This window comes from Schistocerca americana, chromosome 1 (assembly GCF_021461395.2).
Source record: "Schistocerca americana isolate TAMUIC-IGC-003095 chromosome 1, iqSchAmer2.1, whole genome shotgun sequence".
Taxonomy (NCBI): Eukaryota; Metazoa; Arthropoda; class Insecta; order Orthoptera; family Acrididae; genus Schistocerca; species Schistocerca americana.
In genome coordinates this window covers 1,123,765,969-1,123,784,390 of record NC_060119.1, presented here as the reverse complement: position 1 = coordinate 1,123,784,390, position 18,422 = coordinate 1,123,765,969, and the positions used below count along the sequence as shown (strand labels likewise).

General features: G+C 40.1%; 1 protein-coding gene across 2 annotated transcripts in view; it reads right to left on the bottom strand.

The window, feature by feature from the left end:
• Nucleotides 1–18,213, bottom strand: part of LOC124551026 (caspase-1-like) — a 134,194-nt gene extending 115,981 nt beyond the window's left edge. For both annotated transcript variants that reach the window (XM_047125878.1, XM_047125887.1), the window contains exons 1-2: nucleotides 18,173–18,213; nucleotides 8,269–8,364 (exon numbers count right to left, since the gene is read on the bottom strand). In XM_047125878.1, the coding sequence (XP_046981834.1) occupies nucleotides 8,269–8,285 (17 nt within the window). In that variant the 5' untranslated portion in view covers nucleotides 8,286–8,364; nucleotides 18,173–18,213. The remainder of the gene's footprint in view (nucleotides 1–8,268; nucleotides 8,365–18,172) is intronic.
• Between the last annotated feature and the right edge of the window lie 209 nt (nucleotides 18,214–18,422).

Here is an 18,422-nt window from a genome sequence, read left to right as displayed (position 1 = left end):
GTCATTGTATTTGTTCAATGTCCACAGCCTATCTCGGGAAATGCAACTGTTTATGCTTACCCAGAAACAGAAGGAGGTAAAGGTGTAGACGAAGTAGTATCGATGTTGAACTATTATATCTTCACCATGTTACAGTCCAGTGTCAAAAACTTGTACATATTTTGCGATTCTTGTAGCGGACAGAACAAGAACTACACCATGCTTCACTTCTGTCATTATGTGGTACGAATCCTAAAAAATCTAGACTGCATAACAATCATATTCCCTATTCGTGGCCACTCTTACCTAGAATGCGATAGAGATATGGACCTGATAAACGGCAAATTTCCCGCAGAGATACCAGAACATTGGGTGAATGAAATAAAGAATCCAAAGTAAAGCCTTCGCTTTCACTGTGATTGAAGCTGACCAAAACCTATTTAGAAAATGGACTGCTTTTTTGGAAAATCACTATCACAAGAAATGCATATTTGCTACACGACCAATTCGTGAAATAAAATTTTCAAAAGACCATTTTATGTTAGTTGAACACAGATCATCTTACACTGGGTACTTTCTTTTGTGACCGATCCTAGCACAACACCAACTTACCAAGCTCTCAAGAGAGACAGAAGACCCTGATGATAATACGTCGTTCTCTTTACCACCAATTCTGCGTGAAGGTAAGAGAATATGACTCAACAATTTACCTTTGCTTTCACATATCAATAATCTATAGATCTATAATGAGTTATAGAATAATACTTCATAACAATAGCGTAACCTTGAAAGTAATGAAAACTTGTCAGTACAGGAAATATTTTTGCCGTTATTGGAGCAGATATTTAGTTAGGTTATTAGTTAAATTCATAATACGCTATGTAAGTAGGTATATTACTATTTTAAGACAAAAACCACCAGCAGGTTCCCTTGTTTTAGCCCAAAAGCTTGCATATTTCCAGATCTGATTGAACTAAAACCTGGAAAGTACCAAGACCTGCAGCACCTAAAGCAGTTTTGCAGTCCATCTGCTCAAAAGTACTTTGAAGAACTTCCTCATTGACAAAACATAAGTTGTAAGTAACAGTATTAAAATAAAATCTGTATGGGCCTAATGTGTTAAAATCTATAATATTATAAATCTTATAAAATAAACAGTAAACAGAATCTGTTTACAGGTTACAAGATCCACTGAACAAGCACAGAAAGATAGTGGACATTCATAGTTTTTACCAAGTTTTTATGACTACCATCACTTTTACAATGTTTATTGTGTACCTATTTAAGTTTTCAATTAATAAAGTACCTTAAAATTGAAAATATGTTTATTGCATTACATTTATTACCTAAACAAATAGATATAGAACAGTAAAAATGTAGTTGTAATAATTATACGGTGAACGTTTATGATATACGAGAGACTAGAGCAGAAAATTCGTCGTCCTGAAAAGTTACAAAAAAGTGACTTTCATCAGTTTTGCCTTATGCTCTTCAAATTTGTAGTTTTTTTAAATTTAAACGATCGGTAATAATAATCTTTTATAAAATATTGATAATTAGGAATTTATATTTATAATGTATGTGAAATTTAAGTCGAAAAAAGAAGACATGTATTTTTCATAAATAAAGATGTTCAGACATATGCATATTTACGAGTTTTATATATAAATGTCCAGTTATTCGAACTGAAACAAGAACAAAAAAGAAAAACCACAACAAGATTCGAAGCAGCGATCCAATGATCACCAAATTCACATTCTTCACCACTACTGTGTGAACTACGCCAACCGCCGTGAAAATTGCTATAACACTGACAAATTAAATTGCATCGATAATCTTGAAAGTCGATTTTTCGCGAATTTTTAGGAGTTATATTGATCAACATTTGATCTCTGAACTTCAAGTACCAAAAATAAAAAAATAACGAAAGTCCGACTGCTGGGTGGTTCTTTGTGAAGGCAACATGGGTGCTCGATATATATGCCAAGCACCTCTTCAAATGTGTGATTCAGTTATATGTTTTTATTTGTGCATCATGCATGATAACAAGATAAACTGAAATCTCGCAAAGGTTTTCTTGGAAATTCAATTCAAAAAATCACCTCAGATGTCAAATGGTGCTGTGGCCCTGTAACTCTGGGTAAAACCTCAGTAAAGTGGTGCACCTCCAAGCGAGTTGCGGATCTGATATGTGCAATGCACAAAATAAATAAAGGATCACTTTCTTGAAACCCCGTAACTGTCTCTCATTGCGACGAAAAAGTATGAAATTTGGCTCAGCGGTGCCTACAGCCTTCCTATGTAATTTGGCATTAGCGTGGCATCCTGTATGGTCTCCCATGGGGATGGCAACGCTGCAGACACAAAAGTGTTGACACATGCAAATAAAAGATCAGAGCTCAGAAGTTCATGTGACCTGTAAGATGGGTTAATGAAGCCGCACTGACAACAAATTTCAGCACAATTCTTCCTGATGCCACAATGGAGGTGTCAGATGAGGGAAGGTCATTACCCCCTCATCCCATCTTTTGATGCTTCTAAACCGCGGCGGCTAGCGTAGAAACTATGCAGCTTTCTTATGGGTGGCTGAGGGAAATATTTGTAAGACACCGCTGCTCACAATCGACATGAGAAAGCCTTAGGAGGTGGCGTAAAGTGCATCAGCGGAACCACCCCTTCCTTAGGGACGTTAATTTTCAAACATTTCGCACTCAAAAACGAAATTTTGCAGTGCACTGCACGGCAAGACGGCGTTCTTGACAAAGTTTGCCACTGCTGATACCTCCCGGACGATTCAAGCCGTTTCTAAGAACATCAAGGTGCTGCAACCTCACTGAACGTGTTGTCAATCCTTCGGACTGTAATATGATTGAAACTTTTGCTTTGGTATACACGGTGGAACTACTAGGGACCTTTCAAAACCATTCGACGAAATTTCAACATAATTCAAAGCGGAAAAGGTTGCTTTTGCTTTTTAATCTTTCCTTTCTGCCCCCTCCGCCTCTCCCTGCCCCCCCTCCCCCCCACCCTGCGAGGTGTGCTTAGGGGGGGACATGATATTAACATTCACGTGGCTGCAACGCCGTATGATACCTCTAACGTCTCCTAGTGTGGTAACAACATTGTTGTTGCCATACGAGTACTTTTGTCGGGCACTTTAAAAATTTCCCTGTACAGTTATATTCGACTCGTTCACCAATCCCTACTCAATGGCCGGACAAGAAACCAGCTCCACAGTAGCGCCTGCAAGCTGTGTGTGAAATCAAAAAGATGTCTAAAGGGTTGCCTACCTCACAAGAGTATAGATAGATAGATGTATGTCTCTGTAGTGAGATACTTTCTGTGCCCAACAAAAGTGCGTAGGTGGCACTGATGGTGTTGCCGAATTGTGGGCTCTTAGAGGGAGTCTTTGTCGTTTTAGTCATGTGTGTTTCAGCGTCGCATCCACCCATACACACGCCACGGGAGGGTGCGAAAAGGGAGAAATGAAAAATCATGGACACTCTTTCCTTCTTCGGATCACGTTCGAATGGTTTTGGGCAGTCCTTAATGGATCCATCCTGTAAACTAAAGCAAAACATGCAATTACGCTACACTAAAAAGGGTTGAATTCATGTTCATTGGGGTTGCAACCCCACGATGTCCTTAGAAAAGTGTTGAATCGTCCAGGGGGTGTCAACAGTAGCAAAATTTGTCAATAGTGTCATCCTGCTGTACATTGCACTCCTAAATGTCGTGAAAATTAACGCCAACAGGTAAGGAGTGGTTTCAGTGACGGTCCTTATGTCATCTCCTGAGGCCTTTTGGTGTCGCTTCTGAGTGTCTGTGTGTTCTAAATGTTTTCGTCAGCCACCTATAAGAAACCTACGTGATTTCCACGCTAGGCGCCGCGGTTCTGACCTCCATTACTGAGGCATCAAAAGAAGGGCTGAAATGTGGGTAAGAGGGTGTGTAATGACCTTCCCTCCGTGTGGCATGTCCGCAATGGCGTTAGGTAAAATTATAGTGAAGTTTAGTAGGCACCTCTGAGCCAAATTTCAAACTCTGGGCTTCCAGAAAAGTGATTCTCAAATTGCATTGCGTAGTGTACTGATTAGAGCTTGGTTTGGTGCCGAAAATAAGTATAGGTGGACCTCACAGTTAGAGCACTATTCATAGTGGCACATGTTTGGTATCTGATGATTAGACTATATTGTCTTGAAAGCGACTGTACATCAGCTGTGGGTTACAATAAATTGTCTGACACAGCTATATGGAGATACTGACTTTCTTACAGATAGATGTCTGCGGCTCTCTAAAAAGAGAAATAGGGAAGAATGTTGTTCCTGTAGGATAAGTACCTAGGAACACATGATGCTCGATTGTTATAATCACATGAAGGAACCAACGATAGAGACCGCCATAAGCAGTTTCCTCCATGTTCTACTGTTTTCGTTGTTTTGAGACAAAAGGTTGTGTTTTGTGCGGTGTTTGTAAATACTCGTACTACGAGTTCTACATATCTAAGTGCTGTAAAATCCATTGAAGCTGAATAGAGGATAGAGTTAATTCTTCAGTTACAAAGTTTAATTGTGCATAAAATTCTGTATATTTTATAAATTAGTTACATAACATGTGGACGATCAAGTCACGTTTCGTCCGTCGTGCACCGTCTTGCACCGTGAAACAGAAACCCTCTTTACCATGGAACACGTGATATTTGCTAATGAAATGAGTTTCTTTAATATGTTAACGATTTTCTCAGTCTCAAAAATGGAAATATATGTCAGTTGTCAATAGCTTCTATTTCAAAATGTTGTTATCTTGTGTTTCTTTTTTATATAATACGCCTCTTTAATTTGATTTCGGTTACTCATTATTGGTATGTAGCAGAGTAATGATGTAACACATAGCCCACTAAATATGGTATTAATAAAATTTTCTCGATTGCAACACTTTTAAATTTGAACAGAATGTTTTGTTTCCAGATGCATACCATAGTGTATCTGTGCACACTTACTAACATTTGGAGAAACCTTTCTTTTCCGGAGTAATTTATGTAATTTTTCACATTTTTCTTATTTGAAAAACCTTACTTTTCCGGAGAAATTTTTGCCGTTTCAGAAAAAGTCCGCAGCACAAATATAGTGAATGCTACCATTTCAAAATGAAATAAGAAAAACCATTAAACTTCCATTACAGGGTTGATTAGAGGTGAGTGTCTGAATAAGTATTCCAAGGTACAACACTCCCCCCTACTAATTACTTTGGAATGCTAATGTCTGTGCTACACTAAATAAAGACGGAACCTGACTGCTAAAAATAACACAATTCTTTGTTGAAAGTTTTTCTGCGATCTCATTTGGAAATTGCGCAGCCGTAAGCATGCTTCACCACTGACGCAAGAATCCAAGACAAACAACACACAATGCTCTGCTTTAAACTCACGTCTATCGGTAAAGTCGTCTCCAAAGCTATAAACAGCGAATCTGGAACCTACATTCGAGTGCAAAATGGCGCATAAAAGAAATCTTTGTCTTAATAATCAATTATTTGATATTTGGGACAAAATTACAGTAGAGTCCTGTCTGATTTTGGAATTTGTAGGTACGATGTGATTGGTAATGCTTTCCTCGAAGAGATACGAAGGAGGAAAAGCGGTCTGATAAGATAATTGTAAACACTCCAATACAAACTCTCTTGCATTGTCTGAATCGTCCAAGTTCCCGATAAGTATGAAAGTCAAAAGCACTTTAGCATTTATCGGCAGCTCGGTAACAAAACGTGGTTTCACTGTGAGTGAACAATCATTGCTTAGGAGAAGCCGATCACTTCACGTTTATCAAAACAGTCATTAACTCTCAAACCTCAAATAAAGAGCAGTGAGAATTATGAGACGAATTACCCGGATGTCGTCTGAGGGAGACATGCGGCACACGATTTCAAAACAAAATAAGGGACCAGAGAATAAAGTCAGATTATGCGATTGGTAATAAAAGGAAATATTTAGGATATTGCACTAGCATTTGTGAAATTTTTAAACGTTGGAAAGGATAAGAAGTTTATAGTCATGAGGCGTGTGCTCCTAATTTAAGGAGGAACATGTTTAGAACATTGCTTTCAAAACGAACCTTGGTGATTTTACATATTAAGCACCTTTTTCTTGCTGCAGCTACATCTATTCCCTGCAAGCCACTATAAAGCCCTTTGGAAATGGTATTTCCAGTTGCACGAGCTATTAAGGCTTTCGTGTAATAGTTTGCGTCTATCTTCAAGCGTCAGATTTTCTAGCCTCTCCGTGACGCTCTCTGGCGTCTCAAACAAATCTGTGAAATTTCATGCTGCCCTTCTCTGTAAGCGTTAATTATTCCACGTTAGTTCTATTTCGTTAGGTTCCCACACATCTGAGTCATATTTTAGGCTTGGCCCATTTTCCTAGTATTCTACCGTCTGCTTTGTGATTTTTCGATTTCGCATACCTATAAATTGTTACACCCACGTATTTGTAAGAGTTGACTGATAACAAATGAGACTTATGGCTATTTTTGTCATTGGGTATTAAGTTGTTTTCTTTTGTTTCAGTAATGTTTAATTTTACGTGGTTAGGCTTTTATACTAAAAATGTCTTCATTTTTCTGGAATGATAAATGCTTTCTTTTTTACACACCTTAGTTACAGATTTGAAGCAGATCATACCTCACTTTTTACATAAGGAAACTAACGCAACTTATAGTTACCTTTTGTATGTCTTGACTATTGCTGTTTTTTCTCTGAAGTGGTCACACGTTAATAGGCTCACACTCACTTCGCCTGAGCAACTAAGAAACATGCTCGCGTCTAAATGTTAGTTTTTCTTGTTTATCAGACTTTTTGTGTATACCGTGTTATATGATACTTTACACTAGCAATCTGTCCAATAATTTGAGATGTATAACATGAAAACTGTTGAAAATTTTCCCTGGAAGAATTGTTGTTTGCTTGTCGTCTGTCATCTTGTAAGGTTCTGTATATAATATGGAGCTGAATTAGCTCCCATTTCAGTCAAAATCCCGTAAACAGAAAAGTGTGCACACTGATTGGAAGAAAGCACACATCTGCAAGAAAAGTAGCAGAAGTGATCCACAAAACTACCGTCCAATCCCTTTAACGTCCGTCTGTTGTACGATCCTTCGTGCATACATAATGAGGTATGTCGAACAAAACAACCTTTGCCCAGCCAGTCAGCACCGATCACGGAAACACCAGTCACATGTATCTCGAGATGTACTTTTCTCACGTGATACCCTGGAAACCACGGACCAGATCAATCACGTGTGGGCAGTTTTTCTTGAATTTCGAAAGCCAGTTTGCTCATTGCCATTGCAACATTTATTAGCGAAACAAGCGTGATATGGGAGATAAAATAAGATTTCTGACTATACTAATGATTTCTTGGAAGGAAGGAAGCAGAATATGATTTTGAATGGAGAAAGATCGACCGATCCTTCGTATTCATTTTGTGTATTAATGACCTGGCAGGCAAAAGTGATAGTAACTTCAGACTTCTTGCACATGACGCAGTTAGCTTATGTATAGTGACGCGCGAGCACTGTTTGAAAACAGCTGCTTAATTATCCAATAAATTTTCAAAGAAGTACTAACACTGGCAATTTAATTTAAACGTTCAGAAATGTGAAATTTCACAGAAAAATAATATCCTATGAGTACAACATCAGTCACTATTGCAAGCAGTCTACTCACACGAATATCTGGAAAAGCAGTTTTTATGGACATGAAGTGGAATGATACATAGGCTCCACTGTACGTACGTGACATACTTCAAGTGCTATCTAGATTGTTCGGCAAATGCGTCTGTTATCTCTGTGTCTGCTAAAATGTAGATTTATTCTCCCTCTTTGACTTGTGGATAGCTGTAAGATTATTACTTATATCTACAGTGAGTTGTTTCTTTTTCTTTTTTTTCTTTTTTGTGTTTTTCTTGAAAAATTTATATACGAAAGGCGTATTGATAAGGAGAAGTTCGACGTAAAGTGTAAAGCTACCTTTTCACTTACTGCACAAGTTGCAGCAAATTACCTACAGACAGGGACACTATAGGTTTCTGTAACGTGCAAATCAGATTATGTTTGCACTGTACCATATACTGTCCTAGTTCCCCTTGTACCACTCATGACTGCAATTTGGGAAAACCTGCTATTACTTTGCTTCCGTGCGAGTAATTATATAAAGAGGACTTGGACAACCTCAGCTTCCTTCTATAATCGGATACCTTAATTTCTTTATAATATTTTAGCAGGAAAAAATGTTTACCATTTTACTTTCTTCATCGTTCCAGCGACACGACTTCCTCGGTGAAGCAAACGAGTATCCCTCTTTCTTCGTCACGCTTTCGGGCTTCCAAGATACCTGGAATCAGTTTAGAGAAAAAATATTAGACTTGATGTACAGTGGCTAGCTCATTAATTGCAATGACGCGATGAATTTGAGAAGAAGCTATGTTATTGACACAGTGAGTGATAAAGATAACCTTTTTTGGCAGAAAAACGGTTTGTGTGGAACCTGCTACTTTTAATCTGATGATGTGGTATAGTGCGTAAGACGCTAGGTTCACCTTCCTGGTTGGGGGATGAAGAGTGAAGGGAAGTGTCATTTTCCAGCCGATCGTCTTCTCTCATTGATCTTCAGGTTTCTGTTTTTGTATCCTACAATATTTCGACACTTTCCCTAGTTGTCTTCCTGGGGTGTGAGAAGCACAGTCTACAGTTACTCGAACCCTAACCAAACTGTGGTCTGGGCAGCAAGAATTCACCAGAGTTCTGCCCCACAAATCCTTGGAATATACAGGGTGATTCAAAAAGAATACCACAACTTTAAAAATGTGTATTTAATGAAAGAAACACAATATAACCTTCTGTTATACATCATTACAAAGAGTATTTAAAAAGGTTTTCTTTTCACTCAAAAACAAGTTCAGAGATGTTCAATATGGCCCCCTCCAGACACACGAGCAATATCAACCCGATACTCCAACTCGTTCCACACTCTCTGTAGCATATCAGGCGTAACAGTTTGGATAGCTGCTGTTATTTCTCGTTTCAAATCATCAATGGTGGCTGGGAGAGGTGGCCGAAACACCATATCTTTAACATACCCCCATAAGAAAAAATCGCAGGGGGTAAGATCAGGGCTTCTTGGAGGCCAGTGATGACGTGCTCTGTCACGGGCTGCCTGGCGCCTCGGTTAGTTGACGTTCAGGTAGTTACGGACAGATAAGTGCCAATGTGGTGGTGCTCCATCGTGCTGAAATATGAATTGTTGTGCTTCTTGTTCGAGCTGAGGGAACAGCCAATTCTCTAACATCTCCAGATACTGTAGTCCAGTTACAGTAGCACCTTCGAAGAAAAAGGGACCAAAAACTTTATTGGCTGAAATGGCGAACAAATGTACAACTAAATGACACTTTATAGCTCCCTTAATTCGCCGACAGATAGTGCTTAGCTCTGCCTTATGTCGTTGCAGAGTTTTAAATTCCTAAAGTTGTGGTATTATTTTTGAATCACCCTGTATATTGACGAGAAGCGTCACGTAGGCTGTAGATGGTTCCTTCAGTACGCCCTTTTGTCGACATACTGCCTTTCTAGAGGGAAATATTGGGAAAAAGATGTGATAATGGAGAGACTCCCACTGTCGATATGGCTAGTGGACTTTTTCACGTGTACAGAAGTTTGAATATTACCGAGCCATTAGTTTAGAGCGCCACCCCTGCCAAATACCAACAGATGCCTATAACAAAATGGAACGACCGGTGGAAGCCGACCTAGAGGATAATCAATTTAGGTTCCAGAGAAATGTAGAAACACACAAGGTAATGTTGACTTCCCTTGAAGACAGATAGAAGAATGATAAGCCTACAGTTATAGCCTTTGTAGAATGAGAAAAAGTTTTCATAACGTTGGCTGAAATACCTTCTCTCAAGTTCTGAAATTATCGGAGATAACATACAGAAGGGAAGATTATCTGCAACGTGTACACAAACCAGAATGCAGTTATGACAGCTAAAGCACATGAAAGGGGAGTATTAGCCGAGATTAGAGGCAGAGTTGTAGCCTATCCCATGTGTTATTCGAACACAGAGCAGACAGGCAAAAACACTGTAGTCACTGAAAAAAAAACAAGAGAACTGCTTGCAAAACAAGCAGATGAAACACTAAGAAAGTTCAAAACTGTTCAACATGCAATAGATTTGCACCGAACATAAAGATAACGAAAGTCTTGAATTTCAGTTTGAAGAAGAAAAGTGATATTTGTGCAATTAAGTGGTATGAAGACAAGATACACCTGCAAACGGAATCTCATCAACGTGTTATGCCCTTACAGTCTCGTCATCAGTCTATAACAGCCAGTGCCTTTTAGTTTCATACTGTTCACAAATACATTAAGTTCTTAGGTGTGTAATTCCAATCTAGAGGAAGAATGCATACAACATGAGCAACATTTTCAAACTGCAGAAAAGAGCAATAAGAATGATAATGAAAAATAATAACCAGACTCTTTGTAAAGATCTGTTTAAGATATTGGGGATTTTAATTACACTATTTGAGCACGTATCGTATCTACCTCTCGGGTTAAGACGAGGGGTGGTGAGCTGGCCAGCTTGGATGTGGTTTCCAGCAGGTTTCCAGCATCCAACTAGGTAATAATGGGCTGTTACCCATTTCTGCTGCGGCTCTTGAGGAAGTTTTTCAGTCATCCCATTGAAAGTGTCTCCATCAGAGTTGAAACTGTCATTAGGGGAAGAAATGCCACACTTGGTACTATAGTGCATTAATAGCTGTCCGATTACTTCCGATCAAATAGTGTATTTCTGTTAGCTGTCATTACTGATATTCAACAAGAACACAGAGGAAATTGCTTAACACTGTGTTAACAAGACTGATATTCCTTAAATTCCACATATCCATTATATACACATATACATTATACACCGAAGCGCCAAAGAAACTGCGTATCCAAGTACAGAGATATGCAAACAGGCAGAATACGGCGCTGTGGTCAGCAACGCCTATATAAGATAACAAGTGTCCGGCGCAATTGTTGGATCGGTTACTGCTGCGTCAGTTGCAGGTTATCAACAGTTAAGTGAGTTAGAACGAATTGTTATTGTCGACGCACGAGCGACGGGACACAACATCTCCCAGGTAGCGATGAAGTGGGGATTTTCCCCTACGACTATTCCACGAGAGAACTGTGGATATCAGAAAAACGGGAAAACATCAAAACTCCGACATCGCTGCGGCCGGAAAAAGGTCCTGCAAGAGGAGGACCAAAGATGACTGAAGAGAATCGTCCAACGTGACAGAAGTGCAGCCGTTCCGCAAATTGCTGCAGATTTCAGTGCTGGGCCATCAACAAGTGTCAGCGAGCGAAGCATTCAACGACTCATCATCGATATGAGCTTTCAAAGCCGAAGGTCCACTTATGTACTCTTGATGACTTCACGACACAAAGCTTTACGCCTCGCCTGGGCCCGTCAACACCGACCTTATTGATGACGGGAAACAAGTTGCCTGATCGGACGAGTCTCATTTCAAATTGTATCCAGCGGATGGATGTGTACGGGTATGGAGACAACCTCATGAATCCGCGGACCCTGCATGTCGTCAGGGGACTGTTCAAGCTGGTAACGGCTCTGTAATGGTGTGGGACGTGTGTAGTTGGAGTGTTATGGAGCCGCTGATACGTCTAGATACAACGCTAACAGGTGACACGTGCGTAAGCATCCTGTCTGATCACCTGCATCCATTCGTGTCCATTGTGCATTCCGACGGACTTGGGCAATTCCAGCAGGACAATGCGACACCCCATACATCCAAAATTGCCGCAGCGTCGCTCCATGAACACTCTTCTGAGTTTAAACACTTCCGCTGGCAACAAACTACTCAAACATGAACATTATAGGGCATATCTGGGATGCCTTGCAACGTGCTGTTCGGGAGAGATTTTCACCACCTCGTACTCCTACGGATTTATGACAGCCCTGCAGGATTAATGGTGTCAGTTCCCTCCAGCACTACTTCATCGAGTCTATGCCACGTCGTGTTGTGGCACTTCTGCGCGGTCACGGGGGCCCTAGACGATATTAAGCAGGTGCACCAGTTTCTTATGTTCTTCCGTGTATATACATATAAAGAAATTGAAACTAGCCTATGTCTGCGCATAGGAGATACTTAAGAAAACTTAATATGAGATGTATTTATAACAGCAATAGATCCAGGTGGACCAAGTCGCGGACAAAAGCTAGTGCATAATATTGTTCTTGTAGTGTACCAATTGTAGTGTTGACTAACTCTTGTTGGTTTGATGTAAGAGGTCTGGAAGGCTTTAACTTTTGCAGGTGAAATAAATGGGTAAAGAAGTAATTAAAACAAACCAAATGAAAAAGACCAGTTCTAGATTTTCCAACCTTTCAATTGCTTTGGAGGCAGCCTGGTGCAGTTGACTCACTGATCCAGGCAATCCTGAACGATATGTGGTATCTTTTGCTCTGTCTCCCTGGAGTCGCGGTTTTGAGCGTCCCTCGCCATCCCCAGCTGCTATGAACAGCAGATGCTCTGCCTGCTCCACATGGGATGATTGGAGGTAACGAGTTTGATAGTAGGGTTTTCGCCTCGCTAAAAGATTCTCTGATGTGGCGATGGCCACTGAGATTTTCAGGGAGCTACGGATCATTGCGAGTCTCCACTCGTGGTTGACGAGATTTCAGTCGGATTATAGAACCTTGTTGTATATCGTAACCGAGAAAGAGTTTTTATTCCTATCAGATGTGGAGTTATGTTGCTTAGAAGCCGGAGCATAAGAGATACAATGCGCACAGCTGAACATCCAATTGGTGGGTGAAGAGACCTTTAAGCCATGCGGCTGAAGAGCACTCAGCTGATGAATAAAACGGGACCACGGTGTCTGCGTAGACACCCACAATGGTTCAGTTGCCCTTTGGAAAAAATTATTGAGGTTTTTCATTTTTGCAGCTGTTTTCCGAAGATGATATCGGCTGGCTAGTGATCTATCCAAAGTGATCTCCGGTTACTTAGGACTGCTGTTGCTTCGTAAAATATTATTCCCGAATATTCTTTCAAACACTAGTTTTCATCCTCGATGATTTTCATTTTATCGACATCAGTTATTAGTTTGAGACGTATATCTGTGCGCGAGGCTACGTCTACTCCTGCGGGAGGCATTCTCAGAGATTATAGAGCCATCGTTAGTTAATTTTCGATCTTGAACAAGTTCCGAAATTGCTCACGATAACAGGCTAAGAATTAAACGAATTTTTAGTTGTCCTCTACAAAACTGATTTGCTAGAAAAAGACAACAAAGAAACATAAGGACAAATTTCGAGAGTGAAGCGAAATTGCGTAAGAAACCATGAGAACAGCAGAAGCATGTGAACGACACGTGGGGAATGAGTGAGATGGGGGACGCGAGAACGAAGAATAGAAGAGAAACTACTAGGCACATACTTGACATAAACAACAGGAGAAGTGAATGAGAATCACGACGTAGTTACAGATACCAACTCGACTATAGAGACGATACACTCTGGAGAAATAAAGGGAGGAGACGCTGGAACAACCGAAATGACGGATGAGGACAAAATGACGATGAAACAAACAGTAGCGTAGTTGCATGAACATAGTGTGAACTGAAAAACTGAGGACAGTCAAGTGTAGTCCCGAATCGCTGCCCGAAGTACGGGAGGGTGCAAAACAAATACAGTTCAAATATTACGATATAACAATAGGGAACAAATCGAAGAGGAACTGAGAACAGAACACGCAAGTGCATAACGCAAGAGCCTAAGCAATGAGCTATTAATTTCAACGTCAACGGAATAAAGGTGATGGTTGCTAGGAATAAAGATGCTCATTTAACTATTATTTTTGTAGATTTATTCGGAAAACTAAGCAAACAGAAGGAAGTATTGACTGTGCAAATTAGTGCCATAAAATTAATCGGAACTGTTGGACAGAGGACGAAACCAGTTAATTTACAGGCTTGAATACAATAAGATTTAAATATTAAGAGAGAGTGGAACATTCCCTTTTTATGGTTGGAGATTTGTTAGTCGACTAGATTTTCAGAACTGATGGCTTAGGGGAGAAGGACGCAAAGATCAGTTCTCGGTAAGAATGTTAATGACGTATATTAAAGACGTTCTTGAGATTTATAAATACTAGTTCTGATAAGACTGATAATTTTCTGCGAACTAGGGGAAATTCTGTAAAGCGGCCTCTTATGAGGTACGATTGGTTCTGAAAACGACTTCATTTAAATTTCGACCCGTATTCAACATTCAGTATTTTGTTAGCAGCTATCTTACGTGGCCAACGCCAAACGTTTCGCAGAAGCACAAGAAGATGATTATCATATAGTGATAAAATATTTTTAACTGAAAAGTCTAGACTTCCGCCACAGACAAAACAAGCTGACGGGAATCTCTCTCAGCAGATCAGTACTTAGATCATTTAACAAGGTACAGCACATAAATGAACATAACCACTATCGTTATGGACGCCGTGTAACGTAACAACGCTACTTATCCCACTCACGCGGATTTCAAAACTCATATTTTTGAGTGTTATTTAGAATTTTGTTCTCGTAGTATGTTGTTAATGACTATAAATAACATTTTTGCATTATGATACTTTATTGGAATTTCTTTCATTTTTATTAACGTTTGTGTGTAGATTAATAATCTATGTGGAAGATATTGTAAAAGACGTAACTTTATTATCTCACGCTAGATTCTGTATTACTTTGTAAGTATGTGAACTTTAACTTTTACCGCGAGTTAAGAGACTCCATGTTAGCAGGTGCGCTGCGGTTGATGCGCGCACAAGCACATGTGGAAAACAGTATAGAACTGGCATTGAACGTGTATAGATACAGCCAGTATGGATTGGTGTGCGAACAAGACCCAGTGGAGAAGCAAAGGAATACTTCTCGTATACTTATATGAAGTCTTCACGGGTTGTCAGCCGAGTAACATCGTCGTCTCGTAGCAACGTTTCGATGGAATGCGTCTCCATCACCCTTAGGCGAAGTCGCATTTCGCCTGAAGATGATGGAGACGCATTCCATCGAAACGTTGCAACGAGACGACGATGCTACTCGGCTGACAACCCATGAAAACTTCATGTATGAAATTCGCCGAGAAAGCCTGCACTCACAGGCGTCTTCCTAAATAAATGTGTGACTAGGGTCTCCCGTCGGTTAGAACGTTCGCCGGGTGCAAGTCTCGATTTAACGCCACTTCGGCGACTTCCGCGTCGATGGGGATGAAATGATGATGATTAGGACAACCCAACACCCAGTCCCTGAGCGGAGAAAAATCTCCGACCCAGCCGGGAATCTAACCCGGGCCCTTAGGATTGACATTCTGTCGCGCTGACCACTCAGCTACCAGGGGCGGACGGCTTCTTCCTTAAAAGCTGTGATACCCTAAGAGACGAATATTACGAATGGTACCAGCAAGAGCTTTCATAGGTGGAAGAAAACTATGAGGGCAATTAGAGTGAATTCGTATTAGCCGATGTTTACTGGACACTCGTCACAGAAGCCAACAGCTTTATAGAAGTAGTGTCCAAAGACACTGGACGTCTGTGACTTTCGTCCAAAGAGCAACTGCGAGATCAATACTAACATATCAATTTTAAGGGGAATTCTGTAACGTTGAAATGGTTATCCATGCGTTTTATTGAATAATTCCAGTCTCAACATTCTCTAAGATGTGATTTGACTAGTCTTAAATGAATATCATGAATCTAAGCCGGCTTAAGGAGAAACTGATACGATGATCGTTATCAAATCGTATGACTCCTGACCGAAAAGATACGAGAAAGGCCATTTCAAAATCATCTTTCGACAAGCAGAAGCTTGATTTGAGGAATTTCTGGCGTCGTTGCACTTTTGTAGACGAAACGTAGCTCCAACATTACATCCCAAGTACAAAGCTATGGTCATATTAGTAGATCTGTGAAAGTGAAAACACGGTCAAGAAAGTGAAATCTGTTTTGTCGGAAGGAAAAATGATCTACATCATTTTTGGGATTCAGAGTAAACTCGTGGTTGAGTATTTAATACCACAAGAAATTATTAAATCCATATCCATACCAATACTATAAATGCGAAAGTAACTCTGTCTGCTACTCTTTCACGACTAAAACGCTGAGCCCATTTTGGAAAAATGGAGATAGCTTGAACGCTGAAGAAGAACATAGGCAGTTTTAGAAAGCGTGTAGCACAACATATTTACTGATTTGAAGATATAACGCGAAATATGGAACAATAATTACTTTTTGAAAAAGCTATTTGCTCTTTGACTTTTAAACTTCATAATAATTGTGGAAAGGCTTTTATTGTTTGATATGCTATACATAATACCATTCAAGGTAATGAATACAATGTTTACACACTCATCTACGTGTATAATCCACACTTCCATACTAATATCAGTAACAAACCCGTCACATTTTAGCCGTTAAGCGTCATGCAACTGTTATAACTTCTTTGTTACTTTCAAATTTGCGTTAATAGCTCGGGGTCATGCAGTTAGTGTTTCCGTTTCAAGATCATTCGTTCCCGTGTTCAGTTCCCGAACAGTACGGTTTTCTTTTGCTCGCGTCTAGGTAAGTGCGTTATCCTCGTAATCATTTTATCATCATCGACGTGCAATTCACCGGAGTGGAGTCAAATAAAAAGACTTGCATCAAGCTCCCGAACATCCCAACTGCAGCCTCCCGCCCAATAAAGTCAAATGCACATTTCATTTCTTTTTACTGATACACGAGCGTAGTTGTGGGTAACAGCTAGAAAACAACGCTTGCACAATGCTCAACGTATTTAATACATACTACCACTGTAACACCCGTACTATTAATTGCAAAAGTTACTCAATCTGTTACATTTTCACGACTCTACTGCTGATCCGATTCCGATGGTGTTTGGCACGGAGATAGCTTGGACTCTCGGGAAGACCATAGGTTGCGTTAGAAAGTTGTATCTTTTCGATTATTTTTTGACATTTTTAAATACGGTATACGTGAGTGGTATGCAGACGACGTTGGCGAGATGCCAGCGACTCTTGGTGTCTATATATTATTCTGTGAAATTGCAAATCCAGTGTTATCGTGCGCATGGTTTATGATATTGAGTTCCTACACCCCCGTGACACAGCTGGAGAGTTCTGGTAGACATAACAACAAAATCGGACGGTAAGCCTGAGAACCATATGATAAGCCTCGCAAACGTATGATTCAGCGTTTAGTTCTAAGAGAGCTCAAGCTGCGAAAGTTACTCGAATACAACAAATCTCTGAGCAATCTCATGTTTGCAGGAACTTGGATGCAGAGCGTCAAACGGCTAAAAAATATGTTCAAATGTGTGTGAATTCCTAAGGGACCAAACTGCTGAGGTCATCGGTTCCTAGACTTACACACTATTTAAACTAACTTAAACTAACAACACCACACGCATCCATGCCCGAGGAAGGACTCGAAGCTCTGGCGGGAGGGACCGCACAATCCGTAACATGGTGCCTCAAGCCGCGCGACCACTCTGCGCGGCGATTATTAGTCAAACCTGCTCTTATATTATGGCAGCTTAGACATTCACCGTTGCGGTGGCAGAAGCTGATAATCTGGACTACGAAATAGTTTCACAGCGGCTCTATGTCCCAGAGTTAGCCAAATGTACTTATTTTTCATTCATAACAGCAAACTACGGCTAGGATAGGGAAAATATTCGTTGAATGTTAAGCTTGCCTTTGCTGTAAATGCTTATTGTACAGAGTTAGGAACAATTTTTTTTCCTGAGGGGACAGCAGAAATTGTTTCTCGCTGGACCTAAGCCACTGAAGCTATTGCATATTATGATAAGATTGCAAAAAATGTCATTAACTATACCAAACGTAATAATTTACTTACGTAACACTGATTCCTAAAGTATTTAACATTGCTCCATCAGTATCTCATATTAAACTATGGTTTTAGCTCATATTCCAACAAGGGTTGAATCTCTAAAATTCAAATTCTCCATATATTTTTATATGGTGCTACGGTTTTCCACATGTAAGCAGAAGAGACTTGCCAAACAAAACTACAACCGTAATTTAAGAATGACTACAAACGACTCTCCAACCTGCAACTATACCCACCAGTAGTATCTGCGTCGTCCCCAGCTCCGACACTACTCACTAAACGTCGCCGTTAAGAGCATCTTGGCTCCTGATAAATAAATCTCATTAACGTCACCGATAGTGACATACTGATAGCGGAGATACCAGTCAGAAAATTAGAGATTCAAGTGCCACAACCTCCGATTTTCTTGGTTGTAATCTGAAACATTTAGCTTTATCTCACTTCTTTTCATTTATTTCCTTGTTGGTAAACGAGGGTCACATTCCA